Source organism: Bos indicus, chromosome 10 (genome assembly GCF_029378745.1).
Source record: "Bos indicus isolate NIAB-ARS_2022 breed Sahiwal x Tharparkar chromosome 10, NIAB-ARS_B.indTharparkar_mat_pri_1.0, whole genome shotgun sequence".
NCBI classification, from domain to species: domain Eukaryota; kingdom Metazoa; phylum Chordata; class Mammalia; order Artiodactyla; family Bovidae; genus Bos; species Bos indicus.
Window position 1 is genome coordinate 92,291,527 of NC_091769.1, and position 22,883 is coordinate 92,314,409.

General features: G+C 37.6%; 1 protein-coding gene and 1 non-coding gene across 2 annotated transcripts in view; both read right to left on the minus strand.

Moving 5' to 3' along the window:
• The window catches only part of GTF2A1 (general transcription factor IIA subunit 1), a 38,181-nt gene extending 15,344 nt beyond the window's left edge, over positions 1–22,837 (minus strand). The window contains exons 1-6 of the mRNA XM_070797960.1: positions 22,415–22,837; positions 18,317–18,418; positions 10,386–10,590; positions 8,167–8,231; positions 3,268–3,343; positions 1,695–1,828 (exon numbers count right to left, since the gene is read on the minus strand). Coding sequence (XP_070654061.1) covers positions 1,695–1,828; positions 3,268–3,343; positions 8,167–8,231; positions 10,386–10,590; positions 18,317–18,418; positions 22,415–22,444 — 612 coding nt within the window. The 5' untranslated portion in view covers positions 22,445–22,837. The remainder of the gene's footprint in view (positions 1–1,694; positions 1,829–3,267; positions 3,344–8,166; positions 8,232–10,385; positions 10,591–18,316; positions 18,419–22,414) is intronic.
• LOC139185512 (small nucleolar RNA SNORA79) lies at positions 9,076–9,219 on the minus strand. The gene has a single exon (XR_011569092.1). It is a non-coding gene; the product is annotated as a small nucleolar RNA SNORA79 (small nucleolar RNA).
• Positions 22,838–22,883: the final 46 nt, after the last annotated feature.

Consider the following 22,883-nt stretch of genomic DNA (forward strand, 5'->3'; position numbering starts at 1 on the left):
TTAACTGATATGAGATAATATCTATTCATTTTATTTAAGGCTTCCCAGATAATTCTAATCATATAACCGAAGTTGCGAACCACCAAGTCAGATGACTTCTAAAGTTCCTTCCAGCTTCTGCATTCTAGGGTTCTGAAGTAAATCGCAGCTCAAAAAGAACATATTAATAAACATTAATTACATCTGTTATAATGGACATATTTATAATTATAGTTACTAAGTAAAAAGCAGAGAATACCCAGTTATAAATTAAAAGTACTAAATGGCAATGTCTTGTCTCTAGGTTCAAGGAAAGCAAAAATAACAAGATAGTATTTCTCTTTACAAGTTTACAGATAAAGTGCAATAGACAAAACAATAACAACTCAAAAAGACAGAAGGTGTAAGAGACATATGATATAGCATATGAGAGGACAGGAACGAGTACTAAACTCAGCTATGGGGGACAAGACCTGGTCAAGGAAGTTTCTCTAGTAGGTAATACTAGAGGTTCTAGTATTTGTGTTTTGGGAGATTAGCCAGGCTTTCTCTGTTTCCCGGGGGGACAGTGGGGAGAACTGCTAGAAGGAAGGCCAAAGGTGGCATTCTATACAGACTGGCATCAAGAGAAACCCAGAAGAACCAGCAGAGCAAAACTGGGAAAGCTGTGAACAGGTTTGATGAATGCGACTCCTCTGACCTAACCTCCCTCATCATACTATCATATAAACATGTGTTTTTGTCTCTACCTCTTTTTCACAGTACACAAGATCCTCAAGAAAATAACTATTTCTCTTTCATCTTTGTCCTCACAAAAGTGTTTAACACTTGGCACACAAGCAGATTCAAGTTATCTGTCAACGTTGATATAAATAACAGCTGAAGCAGGTAAAAACTGGAAGCATGGCAAAAAATAAACAGGAAAGATTAAAAAAAAATCAAGATCACAAAAAAAGATCTTACGACCCATGCTGAGAAATTTACATGTTTTCCAATAAGCAAAAAAGATTTACATATGTTTAGAACAATGACTATAAATAGAGTGGCAGTCAACTTAAGAGGGCATAAGACTGGAGGCAGGGAAATCAAGAGGATAACACAGTATTTTAAGTTAGAAATTATGAAAACATGAACTAAGAAAATGAAAACGGAGTATGGGAAAACAAAACTTGCTTCAAATATATTAAAGGATTGAAAACATGTTTAAACTGAAGTCTGAAAAAAAGAACTATTAAGAACTGGTAGAACTTCATGGTACCTTAGATATTAGAGGTAAGCAAAAGGGAGGAGTCCATGTACCCCTTTCCAGATAATAGAAAAGCAAAATGAAACTAGACGTGTTCCTGCTTTGTTCACTCCTAAGCTCCTAAGTCTTTAGTCTCTTGCAAAGACCCTGATACGTAGCCACCCAGTAAATGTGTGTTGAATGAATGCTGAGTAACTAGCTTAGGAGGCTGGATGGAGAGTGGTGCCACATATAAAAAGGAAGGTGGGGGTGGGGGGAGAGGAGAAACCATTAGTAGTGATAACAATTCAGTCAAACATACTGAATCTAAGTTAAGCTATGAGGTGTACAGGAGAAATTCAGAATGACAGGTTGTGTAGTATTGGAGAAGAGTCTAAGAATATGTGTAGATACAGCTGTGGAAAAAGGAAAGGGAAGCACGGAGAAGACAAAAGAACCCCATGGTGGTCAGAACTTAAAAGATTTTTACCTGCTGTATAACAGGAGCTTGTACTCCACCAGGCTGCATTTGTGGTATAACCTGTTGCTGCAGAACCACTGACTGCTGAGGCTGAAAGATATACTGGGCACCATTGGCTGCTCTGACCACTTGCAGAAGCTGGCCTAAAGCAAAAAGTATGCATTCCAAGTTACCACTTCAGCAGTGACCACCTCAAAATAAAACAAATTTATAGTGACTGACAGCCCATAGTGAATGTCAGAAATTGTTGAGTAAGAAAATTAACAATATTATTAAGGGCTATCATCTATACACAGTAAACTATAATCCTCACCTTCTCTAACTTCCACATATGGTGAAATACATTGCTTAAAATACTTTATTTTCCTGATAAAGCTGTTTTCCAAAAAAGTTTTAACAGGTTATAAATTGATTAAAAGCATAAATTATTTTTGATAAGTCATGTAAGACCAAATATTTCAGGGGCTGTTTATTTTCAAAGCTTTAAAGAAACAAAAGTATAATAAAGCATTAATATCTTGAACCAAAGCATTGCATTAACTTAGCTTCAACATGAAAAAAAGTAAGAGTTTGCTGAACCAATTATCAATGCCATATAACACTGCATGATTGGCTTACGCAAAATCCCTCTAAAATATTGTTTTAGATAATTCACAATCTTGAGTTAAGTAGCAAGCAATTATATTTCATTAAAATATGCAGCAAGATAAGCTCCTAAGTTTGTTCTTCAAAAATTAAGAAATTAACAAAATAACAAGAAATTGCATAATTAATATTACAAAGAAAATACTTAAAATCCAGATAAATAAATTCTTCAAACATTATGCTCAGAAGTAAATTTTGCCAGCCTATAGAGAGATACTATTAGAATGCAATAAATTTTGCTATTTTATAGTAAAGTACTATAGGATTTAGTTTAATGCCACAAATTAGTTCAAACAAATTAAGCTTAATTTGGCAGGTTTTAAATTTAAGTAAAACTTTAATTATTTCACAGGTTAAATGCATTTAGAAAAAAAGACCAAGTGAAATAAGCATTCTAGATAATCATACTTTATTTCAAGAAATAGTATTTCATTCATAGATCAAAAGTTCAAGTGCAATTCTCATCTTCTTTACTGCATCCTCAGCAGTGTCTATGGTTTAATAAGCTATAGTCCTCAAATCATCTTATTTTAATAACGTAAGCCAAATGGCAAAAGAAATATTACAATTTTCTGTGTTTCAAGGAAGACAAAACTAAGGCTGCTGCTGCTAAGTCGCTTCTGTCGTGTCCGACTCTGTGCGACCCCATAGACAGAAGCCCACCAGGCTCCCCTGTCCCTGGGATTCTCCAGGCAAGAACACTGGAGTGGGTTGCCATTTCCTTCTCCAATGCATGAAAGTGAAAAGTCAAAGTGAAGTCGCTCAGTCATGTCTGACTCTTAGCGACCTCATGGACTGCAGCCTACCAGGCTCCTCCGTCCATGGGATTTTCCAGGCAAGAGTACTGGAGTGGGGTGCCACTGCCTTCTCCGAAACTAAGGCTAGATGGTACCATATTCTGAGTTAAGTAAGTAACAGTTCAGTTATTTCTATTTACCTGAATTTGTTAATATCTGTTGAACAGGAGTCACACCAGCAGGGAGTGCCAAGGTTGCAGCTGTAGCAGCAGCACTCTGAAAAGAAAACAATCAAACTATGTATGTGCTTAACAGCACCTCAGTTTACCTCTGGCATATATTAATCATATTTGAAGTTTCATTTAGAATATACTAAAATGAAAAGTTCTGGCAGTAGACTACCTCCCAATTAATAAAATGGTACAATAAAGACCAATGAGCTAAATATCTTACCTAATTATTTCAAGCAATTATGCAGAATAATGTAATTAAGAGGTTCTCCGCTCCTAGAGAACGTACGCTAAGGAACTCTAACCCACACTAATAATGCCGTACGATAAATAAAATATCCATTCCATTATTTCTTTCTTATTCTATTTGCTTACCCCCAATTCCTTATTGTCAACTAATATACTAGTGGCAAAAGTATATCTTCATTTCAGAGATCCTAATATTCTTAATTTATACCGTAAGTAACAAGTCTGTAAAGAAAATCTTTTATCAAAAGATTGCAATTCTTAGCTGGCATCTCTAAGAATTGCAATCTTCTGATAAAAGATTTTCTTTATAGAGAGCTGTTAACTAAGATTTCTGAAATGACAGTATACTTATGGCATAAGGTGACAACACTGGCATTATCAAGGTTAAACATATATTACTAACAGTTTTAGTAATATAAAAAATGCCTTAAAAATCTTGAGTCACAAAAATTAATTTCTGCATTTTAAAATGGAGTTATATTTTCTGACTTTAAGCTACAAAAATATACATGGAATTACATACTCTGTTTTTAAATCCAAGATAAATTCTTGATTTACTACTTCAACAGATTTCTCCCCTTTCCTCCAAAAGAATTATACGTTTTTACTGTTTTTCCTCTTTGTTAAAAAAAAAAGAAAAATCCTGAGCTGTAAGTATTTCCACGTAAACACATGCATGCTGTCACTACAGTCATGTCCAACTCTTTGCAACTCTGTAACCCGCCAGGCTCCTCTGTCCATGGGGATTCTCTAGGCAAGAATATTGGGAGGGGTTGCCATGCCCTCTTCCAGGGGATCTTCCAGACCCAAAGATCAAACCCTCGTTTAATTCTCCTGCACTAGTCGGCAGGTCCTTTACCACTAGTGAAACCTGGGAAGCCCATTTCCATGTATCTCACTATACTGTAACTATAAAACTACAGAAGAGTTGTTTCCCCCCCTCCTCTCCTTCAACCTTTTTTGGGGCTTCTGGTGGCTCAGCAGTAAAGAATCCGCCTGCAATGCATGAGCCACAGGAGACAGGGGTTCGATCACTGAGTTGGGAAGATCCCCTGCTGGCGGGCATGGAAATCCACCCCAGTATTTTTGCCTGGAGAATCCCACGGATAAAGGAGCCCAGTGGGCTACATACAGTCCATGAGGTCACAAAGAGTTGGACATGACCAAAGCAACTTAGCATGAAGCACGCTTCAACCTTCTTTAAGGTACCAGGCTCGTATATACAATCTAACGAACACATTTTTATAAACACTTTTATTTGAGTACTCACCACCCTCCACTCCCTCCAGGGGCCAGTGCAGGGACAATACAGGTTAGGGAATCAAGGGAGAATTCCTTTAGAATTTTCACAGCCCACGAATCTGCCTGCATTGCAGGAGACTAGAGTTTGGGAAGATCCCCTGGGGAAGGGATTCACCACCCACTCCAGTACTCTTGCCTGGAGAATCCCATGGACAGACAAAGCCTGGTGGGCTACAGTCCATGGGGTTGCAAAGAGTCAGACAGGACTGAGTGACTAACACTTTAATTTGAAAACACTTCAAGAAATAAACATTAACTGCTCTGGAGATGCTAATCTTCGAGAAGCCAACAAATCTTGGAATATTATACTGAAGTAGTTTAATGATGTAACTATCAAGTTAGGCTCTAGAAACAGCCCTCCAAGAAAACATGCTTGTTGCCATTTGACAGCCCTAAGTAATCTTTATATCTCAAGCCTGAAATTCCCATTATATCCTCCTAATTCAGCTACAGCTTGCCAGGTTCTCTTTATAAAATGCCGCATTCTGCATTTCATTTTATTAAATAAATGAAAGATTTAAATAAATCTTGTCCATATAAGCAAATGAAAGGTAATCTAAATTTAAGGAATATACTAAAAACCACTCAGTATTGAGAAATATTATTTAGGAATGTTAAGTGCCTGTAATTCACAACTTAAGATTAATAGATCTCACTCTACTAGCAAACTGACCTACCATTTTCCTTATAGCACACATGACACAATACCACCTGCATACCTCTGCACATTCAAGTTGCTATAAATATCTCTTGTGATGTATCATACACATGGGCTTCTTAGGTGGCTCAGCGCTAAAGAATCTGCCTGCCAGTGCAGGAGACACAAGAGATGTGGGTTCAATTTCTGGGTTGAGAAGATCCCCAGGAGTAGGAAAATGGCTACCCACTCCAGTGTTTTTATGCCTGGAGAATTCATTCCATGGACAGAGGAGCCTGGTAGGCTATATAGCCCATGGGGTCACAAAGAGTCAGACACGACTGAGCAACTGAGTATACACACATACATCATACACAAACCATCTTTTTAATGTCTGCTGAAAGTTCGTTCCTGGATCTTGTGAAAAGGCCATAACATGAATAATGCATTTCAGCAATAATTTCATAAAGAGAACCTGCAAAACTAGTTTGATATAAGGTCCTGTTTTAGAAGTTCCCTGAAACAGCCTTCTACCAAATACATTATCAGTATTTCATATCTTATGAAATTATGTAACTCTTCAATATGTTCATTTCCAATGCACAAAGAGCTGTTAGATTTTTTTTTTAATCAAACTTTTTAATGGCTATCTCTGAATCAGGAATAGTAATGCAAACATATAAAAATCCAAAAAACTTTTATTTGCAAGAGCCTATACTGATTGCATTTTAGAACATGAGAAACACATGGAACAAACACTAACTGAAAACAAGTAAAATGCTGAAATATATATAAATGCTAACACATTTTATTGATTGAAGTCTGACCTATGATCTGTTTAAATACATATGTTCTTTAGAATCAAGGAGACACAACTAATCAGAGATGGGTCATTAATTTTGCCAGTCCTTTTAAAGACAATTTTAATTCAAAATTCTTTCCCACAACACTAAAAATTCTTCAAAATTAGATGGGCCTACTACAAGTGATTCTGCCAAACTTTCTGTTTTATAGTTATACAAGTTATTCCCTAGGAAACAGCCTCAATAGTACCAACTATAATATGGATCGTACTGTAAAACTTTTTTGTTGAGAACTTTTTAATTTTATTTTTGGCTGCACTGGCTCTTCACTGCTGCATGCAGGCTTTCTCTAGTTGCTGAGTGGGGACTATTCTCTAGTTGCAGTGTGCAGGCTTCTCACTGCAGTGGCTTCTCCTGCTGCAAAACACAGGCTCTAGGGTGTGTGGGCTTCAGTAGTTGTGGCTCACGGGCTCTAGAGCACAAGGCTAACTAACTGCCCAGCGGCGTGTGGAAATCCTGGACCAGGGATCAAACCTGTGTGCCCTGTACTGGCAGGCAAATTCCCAACCATCGGACCACCAGGAAAATCTGAGGTTTATTTTTAAGGGTGGAGGTTAAAAAGAAAATTTTGGTGCCTGGAACTTGAAAGGAAATTTTTTAAAAAATAACAAAACTATGTGTTAGAATCAACAGCAGTGGACTTTTGTGATTTTTACCCAAAATAACTGACTCTGGCAACCTGAACTAGAAGTACAAATAGAGATTCTCAATTTTTTGTGAATTAAAAATTCCAATTTCTGTCATACAGAAGTGGAAAATTCTGTAAAATTATACATATGTTAAGGCTGGTATATAGCAACAGATAGAAGTTATTTGTCTGGTATGTTAAGCGCTGCTCCCTATATGTCTTATAAAACACAATTGAGTTTTCAGGTTCACTGCTCATCATTCACAAAATCATAGAAACTGACTTTTTTTTAATTGCTTCTTCATTTAAAAAAAAAAAAAAAAACTTGGATGAGAAAAGAAAATATCATAGATAGCACTAAACTAAGAGATGTTATTTAAAATAACAATTCTTACCTAATAAAAAGATTTGGTTGAATTTAAGAATGGAGTGCCAGAGCTGAGATACCACTAACAGTCTGTGTATTTTAAACAAAAGAAAAGTCATCTATAAGAAAGTACTGGAACAACTATGGTAATTCAACTTTATTTTAATGTTTCGGTTTTATAGTTATACTGTATTATATCTGACGGGATACACTTTATGTGCTGAGTGAAATGTGAAAATTTGAGGACTTATGAAGTTCAGTGGCTATCCCTTAGAAATATCAAGTCTACATATAATAAACTCAATCGGTTAAAATGCATTTTATATATTGTATAGCAATTTATATACTGTAATAAAACTTACTAGGCGATGCTATGGTTAAATCAGAGCAGAATTTGTAAATGTCTGATCTTAAAGATACTAGGTATCTTTATTCAAACAGTTTATTTTCATTTAAAAAAATTTATAATTCTTAGCATTCCTAACCTGTTTCAGTTAATAGATCTTCTGAAACATAACTATACTTGGCATAATGTTTGGTAGGTCCCCTAAACCTATTTTCAAAAAATAGTTCCCATGAAGCATCATCCTTTTGGTATTTTCAACAGAAAATTATGTAATTTTATGAACCTTAATTGTCTTAAGTATCAAGCTAAACTTTAGATTTGCTGTTAAATCTAATACTTAGGAAACCAAGCAAAACAGGTATTTTTCTCAAGTCTTGAATAAAACTTTAAGATGTTAATACACAACATACTCAAGCATAATCACAACCTGGACTAGAATAAATAGAGCCAAGCAAAGAACTGTGTTCTGAGTCTTACCATGTTTGATGCATTCATATGTTGTATCAGCTTAGAATCAGGAACAATAACTTGTGGTGCTGCAGCTATAAAAAACATAAGCACACATAAAGACAATGGACGATGAGGCTATTTCATAAGAAGGCTATACCATACTGAAATTTTTTTTCATGCTGTCCAAATATTTGCTATCTCAGAATGTTATAAACTTCTATGGTAAATAACAGCCATGATATACCCTCCTTCTACTGTAAACCACAGTTTAAAATATTTGAGTTAACAACTACCTACAAATACAAGGGACCTTGGAAACACAAAGCAATGAGATACCTAACACCTAAAACTTTTTTAAAAAAATGCACAGAAATATATTATTTGTTTATTTTTGGCTATGCTGGGTCTTCATTGCTATGCCGACTTTTCTCCAGTTGTGGTAAGCAGAGGTTGCTCTCTAACTGCAGTACACAGGCTCTCATTGTGGTGGCTTTTCCTGTTGGGGAGCATGGGCTCTAGGGGGTGTGGGCCTAAGTAGCTGCAGCTCCCAGGCTCTAGAGCAGAGGCTCAACAGTCATGGCGCGTGGGCTTCAGTGCTCTGCCACACGTGGTGGATCTTTCCAGATCAGGGATTGAACCCGTGGCTCCCGCATTGGCAGGTGGATTCTTTACCACTGAGCCACCAAGGAAGCCCTCTGTATATTCTTAAATTGGAAAATTTAATACTGTCTTGCCAACTCAGCACTGACCATATTATTAATATATTACTGCTGAATGTGTTATTAACTCATTCAGAGTGAACTCAAAAAGTTATAATTTAGCATTTAAAAATCTTTTTCTCCCAATCTGACAGTTTCCAGAATCTTATTTTCTTCAGCTTAAAAAAAAACACAACCCATAAATAATGGCAATACTTACGCTGATATAAAAGGAATTAGGTGTTTGATTCCGCAAATTTCAGAGAATAAACAGATAATTCCATTATCCTAATATCCTCTGAGTGAAGAAAATCAAATTTTAATTTATGATGACCTAAAATCCTAGTGCCAGATCTGAAGGCAATAGGAGGAACAGTCATCAAAAAAAATTAAAAGGACAAAGTTACTTAGTATAAGGTATAGAATAAAATCAAATATTGTCATATTTGATACAAACAGTAAAACAAACATTTCTAATATGCATCAATATCAATTTTCAGTCTCATATAAACTCTCAGGTGAGGCAAGTGAGTAAACAGTTACCTTAAATTGAAGCTTTCATCTTACCTTCATTCTCCTCTCTGATTTACATAATTGAATGCCCAGAAGTTTTACAACTGAACTGTTTGTCAAGACAGAAAATACTCCATGTAGAGGATAAAGCTTCTAAGACTTTTCACGGCCCAGGTTTTCCTCACTTGTGATTTTTAAGAGCTATTTCACAAAGCCTTTAAGAGGCTTCAATGAAACAAAATCTTTAAAATGATTTGCACAGTACAAAAACACTATGGACACAGTCTATGCTGCTAAGTCGCTTCAGTCATGTCTGACTCTGTGCTACCCCATAGACAGAAGCCCACCAGGCTCCCCCATCCCTGGGATTCTCCAGGCAAGAACACCGGAGTGGGCTGCCATTTCCTTCTCCAATGCATGAAAGTGAAAAGTGAAAGGGAAGTCGCTCAGTCGTGTCCGACTCTTCGCAACCCCATGGACTGCAGCCTACCAGGCTCCTCCGTCCATGGGATTTTCCAGGCAAGAGTACTGGAGTGGGGTGCCATTGCCTTCTCCTATGTAAAATCATATAAGATATCATATATCCACTCTTTACTTAAAGGAAATCTAATCTAGTAAATTCTCATAAATGGGAATTTGAATTTCAGACTGCCAAAGTATAGTAACAAAAATCCTCCAGTGTTTATTAATAAAAACTAAGGTGAAATATCTTTGAAGGAACAAATCAGTTTCATAAAGATAATGATCCTACTATAATAATGAAACTCTTAATAAACAAACTTATAGATCTGACTTATTTTAGGAAATTCACCATTGCGTAGCCTTCTCAAAGTATTAATATACTTACCTAAATATCATTTTAGGCTTCTGTTAGTGAATTACTCTTCATTATTACACAAATAGGACCCACATCGTATATACAGACACACACAGATCCAACCCCTCAGCCAACAGAAAGGAGACATGCAGAGTATTTCTCTTCTTTGAAAATGACAGCTTTCACCTCCAAGCTGTAGTAGGATTACCCAGTCTCACCTTGCTGTGAAGCAGGAATAAGGACCTGCTGGGCCTGCGCTTGCTGAGGCACTGTCTGCTGAGGCTGAGCTTGCTGATGGTGGTGATGGTGATGATGCTGCTGCTGCTGGGGTTGATGTTGCTGTTGAACTTGCAATAAAAGCTGCTGCTCTTCTGAATGAAATCCATCTACCGCTCTAGACTGCATTAGTTTATTCTCCCATAACTGAAGCAAAGAACATTAAAGATTTCTAAGTAAGAGGGAAGATCTGGACATGTGGATAAAACATACTTTATTCGTCTGTTTATAAAATTCTTCCATTTTCAAAACTGATAAAACCATAAAACCTGCAAATCTCTAATTCTGACCCAAGTGTATACAAATATGAAAACCAATTTCTAAAGCATCAAACCTCATTTTTGCTACTTATTTTGCTACTGAAGAATTTTTTCTATTATCTTCAACAAACTTTGTATAGTAATTCCTTATTTACCAGTTTCATATAAGTAATTTTTCGGCAATCAAAAATCATCCTTTTTAATATCAAATCATTATCTACTTTATGGAAATCTTTCTTTCCTTTTAAATAACATGTAAAACACAAATCCATCTTTCCTCGAACTATGAGAAACACTATTAAAGGCAGTTCTCAAGTTACAAAAATCCACTTTTCTATCTGTCCAATCCTATATAAGGGAAAAGAATTCTTAATGCACTTTCAAAGGTATTCTCAAACCTCCACACTTCTTGAAATTCCCTTCCCTCATTTCATTATGACAAGGATTGACAATCCTTTTTTGCTTAACCACTTCTATTTTCTCATCTAACCCATTTCTGTGATGAAGGAGAAAAAAAAAAGTGGGCAAAAAAGTAAGAAAATATTTACAACTATTTCATCCGTCTCCCAAATACATTTTCTCTCTACAAGGTTCAATGTTCAATCTATAGAGCACTTATAAAAAATTGCCCAAGAAAGTTGCAAACCTTCCTTAAACATACACATCAAATTTAATCCCATCATTTTGTATACAAGACTCTATGGAAACTTTGTTTTCTCCCCTAGGATCTGCTCTTCCGATACTGTCTAACTCATGTGAGGCTTCAAAATAAAAAATAGGCTTAGACATTTAATAAAATATACTATACAGTGTAAGATACACTCTAAATGTATTATGCAGTAAGGCTATATAGTAAGCCTCCCAAACAAGTCTATCACCCAAACTGTCGACACTTTGCTCTGCTCTAACACAAAACCTTGCTTCTTGTAGGCCAAAATCAAGGTTGAAAAAAAGTACTATTAATTAATGTTTTAAGATACAAGTCTTTACCATAATTTTCTAAATTTAAAGCTTCAGTTTTATCACCTCCAGTTGGTCTCCCCACTGTAATCCTGACCCCTTACTTCAATGAAGTTTCCATGATAAAGGCAAATATTAATGAATACACATTACGTGCTAAGTGCTATTTACCACTTCTCATCTAGCCTCTCAAGTCAATGATCTGTGAGTCAGAATCTACCCTGACACCCTATTATCACTGTTGATTTCCCTTCCAAAGCATTATTCCAATCTATCCCTACTATTATGGTCCCAGGTTCAAGTCCTTTCCTCCCATCAATATTACTGCAAAGTGTTAATGATAAGCTAACTGAGCTCCCTGCTTCAAATCATACATTCTACACATAATTACTGGGTATCTCTCATATGCTACACTGTTAGTGGCATTGAGAACAGAGTGAACAAATATGACAAAAATCCTTGTCCTTAGAGACTCAACATTTTAGTGCAAACTTGTCCTTCCAACTTATCCTCTATAAATCAGTGGTTCTAGACTAACAGCATCAATATCACCTGGGAACTTGTTAAGACAGACCAATTCTAAGCCCCCTCCCGCCCGCCCCCGCCATCAAATCAGCAACTCTGAAGGTAGAGCCAGGAATCTGTTCAAACAACCTGTCCAGGTTATTATGTACACTAAATGAAGAGCTGCCGCTTTAAAGTATAAACCAATACTTTAAAAACTGCAGACTACAACCCATTAATGCATTTTCAATTGTTAATTTAGGGTGGGTTTTTTTGGTAAATGCAAATTTTTCTTTTTAAATGTTAGAATGTACCACTATCAAGTGAGATTTTCTGAGGCAGAAGTCCAAAACTCTGCCTTTTAACTAGCACCCCAGAGAATCCTTCTCATTCTAAAGATGCAGCTCCTTCAAGCAGTTATTATGCTAACTTCTCCAACTACTATAACTTGCACTCTATTTTTCAAACTACCTGCAGTTCCCTGAATATAGCATACATATCTCATGTCTAAACCTTTGTAAACTACTGCTTTATGACTGGCACACAATTCCCTGAAGAATGCAAAGGCAAAGTCATAGTTGGGGGAAAAAAAAAATCACTAACTACTTCTATATCTTAGAGATATCTCTATTGATACACTTTTTGCACTAAGTCTTCCTTCTCTATTAAACTATGAACTCCCTCAGGGCAAAGACTTATGTCTTATTCAGGACCTAACAAAACGACTAAGAACTTAACAGAAATTTAATATTAATTTCAAAGAAGATAATGGAAAATAAACTATTGTTTTTTAAGGTAGTTTCCCGATAAAGATGTGACATTTTAGGCAGAATAACTCTTTATTTACAGGATATTACCACAGGAAGTGTACGGGAAATACAACATTCCTCTAGCTTACTATATGTCAAAGATGCCCTCTAGTCATGACAAGCAAACACGGAAGCACGCACTTCCAGCTGCTTTTGGGGGGAGCAAAGGAAGAGGATGTTGGGAGTAGCAGGTCACTGAGAATACGTATTTACTAAGTATCAGATACTGTTCTAGGTACTGTGAAAAATAATACCATACAAATATTTAGCATTAAGCTTCTAATATCACAAAAAATTAAAATTACTTGAATGTTTGTTTCTCTCCAATTTCATTTTTAAATAATTTTATCAGTCAAAATATTTTATAAATAATGTAATACTCTTGTGGCAACAATAATCATATTAATACTCCTGAAGACTACCAAGAATACTGAATTGTTTGCTATTTATTCAGCTAGCTTAGAAAATATAAAGAACTCTCTACTCATTTTCATAGTACTTTTTTCCCCCAACAGGCTATTATTTCTGGCAGTCCTTCTTTAGCAATCTTCACCAGGTCTCTGAAATTAGACATGGAGAAAATTCATTTTCTGTTCCCAAAATGATTTGGTTATGCATTTGAGGATCACGTTTACTAGACTAATACTGAGCTTAATGTGCACCTGATAAGTACTTTATGTGTACCAACTCATTTTTCACAAAAATTCTTTACAACAGACATTGTCATCATCTTCTTTTCACAGAAAAAGAAACTGAGGAACAAGAAGTTAGGTATCTTTTCCAAGATCACCAGCTAATAGTAAGCAAAACCACAGTACAATCCAGGCAATCTGACTCCAATCTTCCCAGACATGGAGTCAGGAACACTGGAACCTGAGAATAAATGTCCTTTAAATATAAAGTTTAAGTTTTGGACTCTGGGACCTTGCTTGCTTCATACAAGTCCAGCTCTGGTCCAAATTTCTAATCTTTAAACTGTGCTGCTGCTATCAGAGCAGGTCTAGTCACATCTTTGGTGCCTTCCTTATCTGGACACAAAAGGCTTATGTTCAAGTCTCTACCACTAGCTAAACTGAACAATCAGATATTTATTCCCTCTGAGTCTTATTTTTGATCTATAAAATGTGATCAGAGCTACTGCTTCCTGGAAGTACGCTGGGCTAGAAATTCTGAGGGATTCTCCTACTCTCACAAAAACATCTAGCTTCCGGACAAAACATAAAACAAATGTATTTTAGGGCTCTGTAGAAATGACGTTGGGAAACAGAGCTTTCCCCAAGGCCAAAAGACGTAGAACAGTAGATCCCTGTTCAACAAGTGTTTATATAGAACTAGAGAATATTTAGAATAGTGGTTCTCAGTCGGGGTGGTTGTGCCCCTTCTGCCTGGGGGACACCTGGCAATGCCTGGAAGTACTTTTGGTTGTTAGAACTAAGGGGTGCTACTGTCATCTAGTGGGCAGAGATCAGTTATGCTGCTAAATTCCAACAATAAATAGCCTTCTATAGCAAATAATTAACACGTCCAAAATGTCAGCAGTGCCAAGGATGAGAAAACAGATGTAGGGGAAGATTAACTACTTCAGATTTGTTTCCAACTGAGGAATTCTTCTCACTTTGTTCTGCTAAAAAGAGGGTCCATGTTCTCTCTCCCACAGTACTTGGACAGGGGTGGGTCTGACAGTTTAGAAATCAGGATAATTCTTTCACTTTCTTTGAAGAAGACTCCCACCTGTAGTCATTCACCAATCTAAAACACAATTTACATTCAAATATAGATTTAATGAAAATCAAGTGGTGATCATTTTGAAATGTATAGAAATCCTGAGTCACTATGTTGTAGACCTAGAACTAATAGTGTTGTAGGTCAACTACACTTCAACTAGAAAAGAAAGAAAAACACTACATTTCACGTGTCTTTTCTATCTCCTATAATTTATACATTAAAGGAGACCCATACTGTTAATAACCTCAAGAATCAGGTTGAATTTTTTAACGCAAGAGGTCCCTTCCTGTATTATCTAGCTAAACTTCAAATTACAGGCACTCTCATTACTCATCTTAATTTACAATCTAATACACCACTGTATCCTTCACAGCCGCATGGAAGTTTTTGATAAAAGTCTGTCAAATACCATAAAAGGGTGAGAAAGAGGACAGAGCTAATGACAAAGTCCTTTATAAACCACAGAATATGAAACACTGTTAGTTTTCATTAGCAAGAATATTCAAACCTATAAGGTCCAATACAGTAGCTACATGTGATGATTTAAAGTGAAATTAATTGTAATTAAATAAACTTCAGCTCTTCAGTTCCACTAACCATATTTCAAGTGCTTTAATAGTCACATGTGGCCAGTGATTACTATACTGGAGAGCAAAAATTATAGAACATTTGCTCATCACAGAAAGTTCTACTGGGTAATGCTGGCTGTCAAAACTGTAAAAACTAGGGCACATTCTGTAAATTCTAATGAGATCTGGAAGAAATCTAGTGCAGAGAATTAAAATAATGCAAACTCATTTCAGTCTAACAGTTTTATATTTAAGTTCAGCTACAACCCAGAATAGAAGAGTATGTCCCATTTAAAAAGCAACAAAAACATTAAAATACTTTTTTCAGTTAGATTCTGAAGCAACATTTGTTATTAAGTTGTTTAATTAAATATTTACTGAATGCCAATCACATACACCAAGCATTGTGGTAGAGGCTGGGAATTCAAAATTAAATAAGGCAATTTTTGTCATATAAAGCTAAGCATTAAACAAAAAATCAGTGCATAACCTATAGAGCATAGATATATATATTACTTTTATAATATACGTACATATATCTGCAAGTATGTGTGCATATATACGTAAAATCCTATGTACTAAAAATGTAGGTGGAACTATTTGGTCTCAAAGACAGTTCATTCTGTTTGAAGACAACACCTTGATTCTAACTGGGACCAGTAGCAAAATATCAATCTCAGACTGAAAAGCTAGAGCAGATAATAACTTGGATTGACCAGTAGTTTGACCAAGGGTAAATTAAAGCTTTGGGACTAATTTTCTACACCTAAAAATGCTGTATCTTTTACATAAGGCCACAGAACTACAACAATCATCTTAAGGGTTATAACATAATTTGTAAAATATTCATTCCAAAAAACACTAAGGAATCAAAATAAGTTTATACTCTTATTCATATCCCTGAGATACATTATGTGTTTGAGCAATTTCCATTGCTATTTTTCCAACTCATATCTCAAAGTTGGCATTCCTTCATTTTATTTTTAGATACCTACTCTTCACTTGCAGTAACCACCATATTTCTCCTAAGGTAAATAAATGTTTCCTCGTCTCATTCAAACCTGTATTCTCCCTTCCTCACATGGGCAGACTCTTAATGAAAACCCTACAGAAGCTGCCTACAGATGCTGCAATATTCTAAGATATATTTCATCACCACAATACAAGTGAGATTTGCTTTATTTAAATTTATAAGTTGCTAAATTGCAGCCTCCACACCTCTGTTGAACGGATAAATAAGACCACAACAAGTGCTACATAGCATTCACTAACTGTGATTTCTTATTTATACAGAGCTCTAAAGGAGCTCAATTTCCAGCCTCTAAACCAGCAGTTTTAAAACTTTTTGGTCTCAGGCTCCTTTATCATTTTCACAAATTAATGAGGACCTCAATGAGCTTTAAAAATAAAAAATTATTTATTTACTCAGCTGCACTGGGTCTTAGTTGCTGCACATGAGATATTCCATCCTTGTTGTGCAATGTGCACTCTTTAGTTGCTGCACGTGAACACTCTGCTGCCCAATGTGGGACCTAATTCCCTGACCAGGGATCAAACCCCGGCCCCTTGCATTGAAAGCATGGAGTCTTAGCCACTGGACCACCAAGCAAGTCCCTCAATGAGCTTTTACAAAATTTTAAATAAGATTGAAAAAAAAACTTTTACTTATTTAAAAGTAACATGTATCCATTATATGTTAACATAAATACTTTCAATGAAAATAACCATGTCTTCCAAATAAAATTTAGTGAGAAATGGCTTAAAGGAAAATAGTTGGGTTCTCTCATCTGCTTCTGCATTCACTTTGTTTTCATCGACGTATATTAAGAAAATCTGTCTTTCCACAGCTAAGTAGCTGGGAAAGGAAGAAGTATTTTAAGTAATGGTTTCTTAAAGGTTAGCTGCAATGTACTATGTGAAACCACATACTAATTAACTTTTCATATTCTTAGATTAAAATCCATTCATTTATCTTTAACTTTGAAAGGATTTTGCAACATCATGCATTGGTCATTTGGAAAATGCGAGTTCAGTGTAGTATGCAGATAGGCTGATGTTAACGCATCTCACTACAGAATATCAAACAACTGAATATCTTAATATCAACAATGATCTTATCTCAACTGTAAAAGTAAGCATATTTTTAACAGTCAGTGCACCAAAATATGAAGCATGCATAATGCACTTCTGCTGCATATGGAGCAGTTATCTCAAGCAATAGCACTTGTTCATTTGAGTTTCAAGTTTAACTGGTCACTTTTTTCATGTAATACAACTTTTACTGGAAATGTGAGAGACATACTATGATTATTCAGACTTGGGCATTGCTCTACCTCACTGACCCCTTGGAAGAGCCTGTGGGAAAGTCCATGGACCATATTTTGAGAACCTCGGTTCTGAGCAGTAAGGTAAAAATACTCCTTGATTTCATGACTCATTAGATCAATAAGAAAACACAAACATAAAATAAAAATATCTATATTTTTCTGCTTAAATCCACATACATCTAAGAGACAGAAAAGGCGCTCCCAAACTAGGATATATGATAAACCAAATACTTGGCCCACACGGAAAATCTGACTCCAGAATGTGAAATTTATCAAGCACTTGCTCAATCTCTACAGCATACACATTTTAGAATATCCATACATTGAGACAACAAAAAAAAAGGAGAGAAAAAAAAACTTACAGGAATATAAATATGAAGTTATTAGATCATAAATGAAACTGCCCACTAATAATAGCTAATACTACTGCCAGGCACTGTGCTAAACACTTCAGATAGTTATTACATTAAATCCTCAAAACAAACCTAAAAGGTCAGTACTATGAACTCCCATCTGATATATACAGAAACTGAAATATAAGTGGTTTGCCTAAGGTCAGAGGAAGAATGTATGGTAGAAATGGAATTCAAAACGAGCATCCTTCACATAACTACACCGCCTCCTGCAACAAAGTCAAATGGTCATCATATGAAAAAATAATGGGAGTATCGTTTTTGAATGAAGAGTGTTAAAAAGGCAAAAAAAAAAGGCAAACTCACAGTTTTTAGTTCCATCAGAACTTGTTCATCGACTCCATCATCCAAAAAGATGTCTCTCACATCATTAATAACATCTTCAATCACAGATCTATATAATTTAGGCTTTAAAGGGAAAATAAAAATTTAAGACTGTTGAAAAAGACTGTTTTTCACATATTAAAATAGGTAACATGTTTCACAAATTCAAAACAAATTAACACAATAGTCATTTTTCTAACTCTCTAAAACTTATTTTAGAAGATGTAACTTTAAAGGAATGGTCATTGTAAAAAGATCATTTGCCTTAGTTAAATTGAATGACTTGATGACTGCATATTGTAACAAAAGTTTTATGACTAATACAATTCATATTTAACAGAGAAGATCATTACACATAAAGAGCCCACACTATTTTCAGTTATAATTTCTATGTTGTTATAGTCAAAACAGTCAATGGGACCCAACAATATAGTATTACTGGTTGCTATGTCTGGTTCTTATTATTCCTTGCTTAGTTTAACCCATTGTATCTCCTAATCTCATCTCTCTCTTAAGACTTCGGAGAGTCTTATGTTCTGTGATTATTTGCCTGGCAGTAATTTGCAAGTTAATGAGTATTCAAATTTAAAATCACCTGATTTTGGCTTTTGTTACCCAGTCTGTACCTTTAAATTATACCATAAAGCCTTTCCTATAACCACAATAACAGGTCTCGGTCTCAGAGGAACAAGGCACAATGATCTCTTTTCCAGGATTTCTCTCCTACTACTGCCCAGAGAAGGAAATGGCAACCAACTCCAGCATTCTTGTCTGGGAAATCCCATGGACAGAGGAGCCTGGTGGGTTCATGGGGTCGCAAAGAGTCGGACATGACTGAGAGACTAAAACCAAGGAGCTGCCCCAGATGACGCTATGGAACAGAATACTGAGCAGCCTTGATACTTATTTTTTAAACTATTATTATCATAACTGTTATTATTGGCATTACTGGCCGGGGGTGGGGGGGGGCTTTTAGAAGGTTGCCAAAAAGTAAAATGAGAATAGATGTGAAAGCACTTCAAAAGTATATAAAGTATTTTTAAAAAACCAAAAAGTAGGAGAACAATTTGCCCAACCCATCCTATTTTTAACATGTTGGACAAAAGGAAGTTTGCTGTCAGAGTGTAAAACCAGAACCACCTTGTTATAAATTCTATCCATTATCACACAAAGCTATTAACAGCCTTTTTGTTTTAATGCTTTGTCATTATTTGCACTTTATATGTTGCTTAAGGTAAAAGTTACTGCTACCCAATAAAACCAAAGGTTTGCTCTTATAAGCAAACCTCAAATAGAAAAGTTTTATTAGCATCTCCATCAGCAATACTGTTATCACAGGGGAAACCTCTTTATGTGTCCTTGTCCAGCCAAAAATACAAGTTATGTTCCTCTATATAACTTACCTCAACCATTAAAATCCATTTGTTCCCTTTCAACGCAACAGAATAACAATGTATCTGAGTTCTCACCTTTGCTGTTCCACTTCTTTTTATTTTGCCACATCTGTCTCTGTGAACTAAAATTATTCAAGTGACTTCTGCCATCTCTACAATATCTCCTTAAAATGTCTCTCTGATTCTATAAACAAGGAAAGCCTGACTATGGATATTACTTTATCTATAGTGATTCAACTACTGAATTACAAAAATACATTTATAAAGTTTTTTTAACCAATGATTCAAGGCATTATAAAGATGCAGTGTAATTTTCAATTGGCAGTGTAAATCTCATATTGACAATATAAATTTATTTTTCAGCAAAATAATTGTAATGTTTCTGAAGTTAGTCATCCCTAAAAATATTCTGCTTGGATATCTGCACATTTATTGGTACAATGTGCTTTCTTCTGGCACTCCCTAGTTAATGAAACAATCCTGTTTTAATATTTTGTTTTTCTGCTTTAATTAACCCACAACCTGACCACTTAATGTGTTCGTATGCACTATAGTTAAAGGGAAATGTGTATTCATCATTAAGTCCAGAATTTTAAATTGTTCAAGAGTTAAAAAGCACCCAAATTACTGTGATCTTTCAGAGTATGCGAGTACATAGGCAATATTTGAAAAAAGCAATTTCCAAATTATTTAAAATGCTAAACTTTACTTGAACCAGTTTTTGCTTTTTATGGAATACACAGTAATTGAGGTTTGTCCTGGTTTTCAAACACCAGATATTCCAAACTCGTAAATTAAAGGGCCATTAGTGTCATTAAGTAACAAAGAATTTCTTTCAAAAGTGTTAGTTCCTAGTACAATACTGGAAAATAAACTGGATTAATTTCTACACTGGATACCATATGAACATCCAATGCAGCAAAAAGTCTACTTAGAACTTTTTTAATACCCAGTTTGCACTAAGCCTCTTCACATTACTCACAATTCCCCTAACAATTAATATACTGTAGACACAAGACCCTACGTCGAAGGTTTAGGCACTTCTCTATTTCTTTGCAAAGCTGTGTGTCTCAAACATTTATTATAGGAAAACATTTTGAAATATTAGAAGCTGTATTTCTAGCATGTCCTGAATGCTCGGTGAAAAAAATACTACCAAATCAAACCCTCTACAGCTAGCAGTTAGGGTTATAAAGCTTTTTAAAAAAATAACTGACAATAATGCATGTACCTTCTTAAATACAGAAACGACTAGACATCTGAGCTTAAAATTGTTTTTAAAAACAAAAATAAAAAGAAGAGACGGCAAGTCTATTCTCCCCTAACAAAGACCGGCAAATCCCAGCTGCTGCGTCCAAACAAAAACTTGCGGCTCCGAAGGCCGCCCCGACTGGGCACAAAATCACAGTCGAGAGAAAAGGACCTAGAAATACAAGTGAGCTCTGCACGCGCCTGCTTCTCGCCTCGGGAGCACGCACCTCCCAGCCCCGCTCTCAGCAGCTCTCACTATTTAAAGCCGGATCTGGTGTTTAAATGGAGAGGCGGTGACGTAGGCCTGAAAAGCACCTTCCCATCCTGGCAGAGTCTATATTAGAGAGCGGCAATGGCTCTATATAAACAGGGCAGCCAAAGGGAGGAGGACCACAAGGCTCAGGGACTGAAAAGCAGGGTAAGCGGCCGCAGCCATGATGGATCGACCCGAGTCGTCAACGGTACGGGGCCGGGCTGCCGCGGGGCTGGTCTGCGTTTGGGACCGGGCAGAAACGTGTTTTATTGTCAAAATAAAAATAAAAAAGAGTGGGGGTGGACTCGTGATCACACTGCGTTGGTGACTGACAGACAAGGTTATTTATGTGACTGCTTTTTGCAAACCTACGTGATCGCAAGGAAAAAAGGAAAAAAAAGGGGACCAACGGTGGCAAGTTGGCAGATTTCAAGGCGAAAGCGGGGCACTTTGGACACTGGAGGCTTTGTTTTGTTTGGTGCTTTTGCTAGTCGGAGGTATATACGACGTGCGGGGGGGTGGGGGTTGCTTCCCCTTCGCCATTTTACCGATTCGGAAGGAACCGAGATAAGTGCTTTTCAACCTTCGTCTTTTTTTTTTTTTTAAATAATACATAAAATGGCCCCAGTGAAGGCTCCCTAAGCACAACCGCCAGAACACCTCAGAGTAACCCCCAGAGTAGCCATTCGCCTTCCACCGCGTTAACAGTGGATCGCGGTGGGTCTCGAGGGGGGACTCGCCCGGCTCCCCCAGACGCCGGTTTTTCTTTGAGGCGGCTCGCGGGGAGCCCCTTCTCCTGCCGGTTCGGGGGCGGGCGGGCGAGGTGGGGGTAGGGAAGCGGCGGCTCCCCTCCTGCCCTCCCCTCCTGGCGGCCGGGGGGGGTCCAGGCCGGGACCGCGCGCTCGCCCCGGCCCAACCGCCCCGCGGCGGCCCCAGGCCCGGCCGGCGCCCCCGCCCTCCCCGCCGCCGGCGCCCCCGCCGCGAGCCCCGGCGCCCGCCCCCCACCACCCCCCGCGCCCCGCCGCCCCGGCCCGCGCCGCCCGAGGCGGGAAGCGGCGGCCGCGCGCGGGCGGCTGAGGAGAGTCGAGGCCGGGGAGTCGCCGCCGTCCCCGCCCCCGCCCGGTCCGGCCGTTGCTCGCCGCCTGAACGAAGCCCCCGCCGGCCACCGAACCACGTCCTTACCACGGTGTTTGTATTTGCCGAGTTCGCCATTTCCACACACAACACAAACAAGAGTGGGGGGGGCCACCCCGAGGAAACAAGATGAAAACAAAACGAAAAAGAAAGGGGGAAAAAAAAAAAGAACACTCGAGGGTGACCCAAGCCACCGCAAAACTGAGGGGAAAATCTTTCAAACAAAATCGGATCCTGACGGAGGAGAGGGGAGCGGCGAGAGGAGGAAGGGGAGGACGGCGGGAGGGGGAGTCCTCCCGGAGCTAAAAAAACTCGAGAATCGCCCTTTTAAAAAAAAAAAAAAAAAAGGCCACGACCCTTCAGGGGTCCCGGGGGGCGTTGCCCGCTCCCCACCCCCGCGGCAAGGAGGGAAACCACCACCAGTCGCCGCTCCCCGCGCCGCCGCCGCCACCGGCTGCAGCTCCAGCCGTCCGGTCCGCCCGCTTCTCCCCTTTATATAGTGAGCCAACGAGCTGCG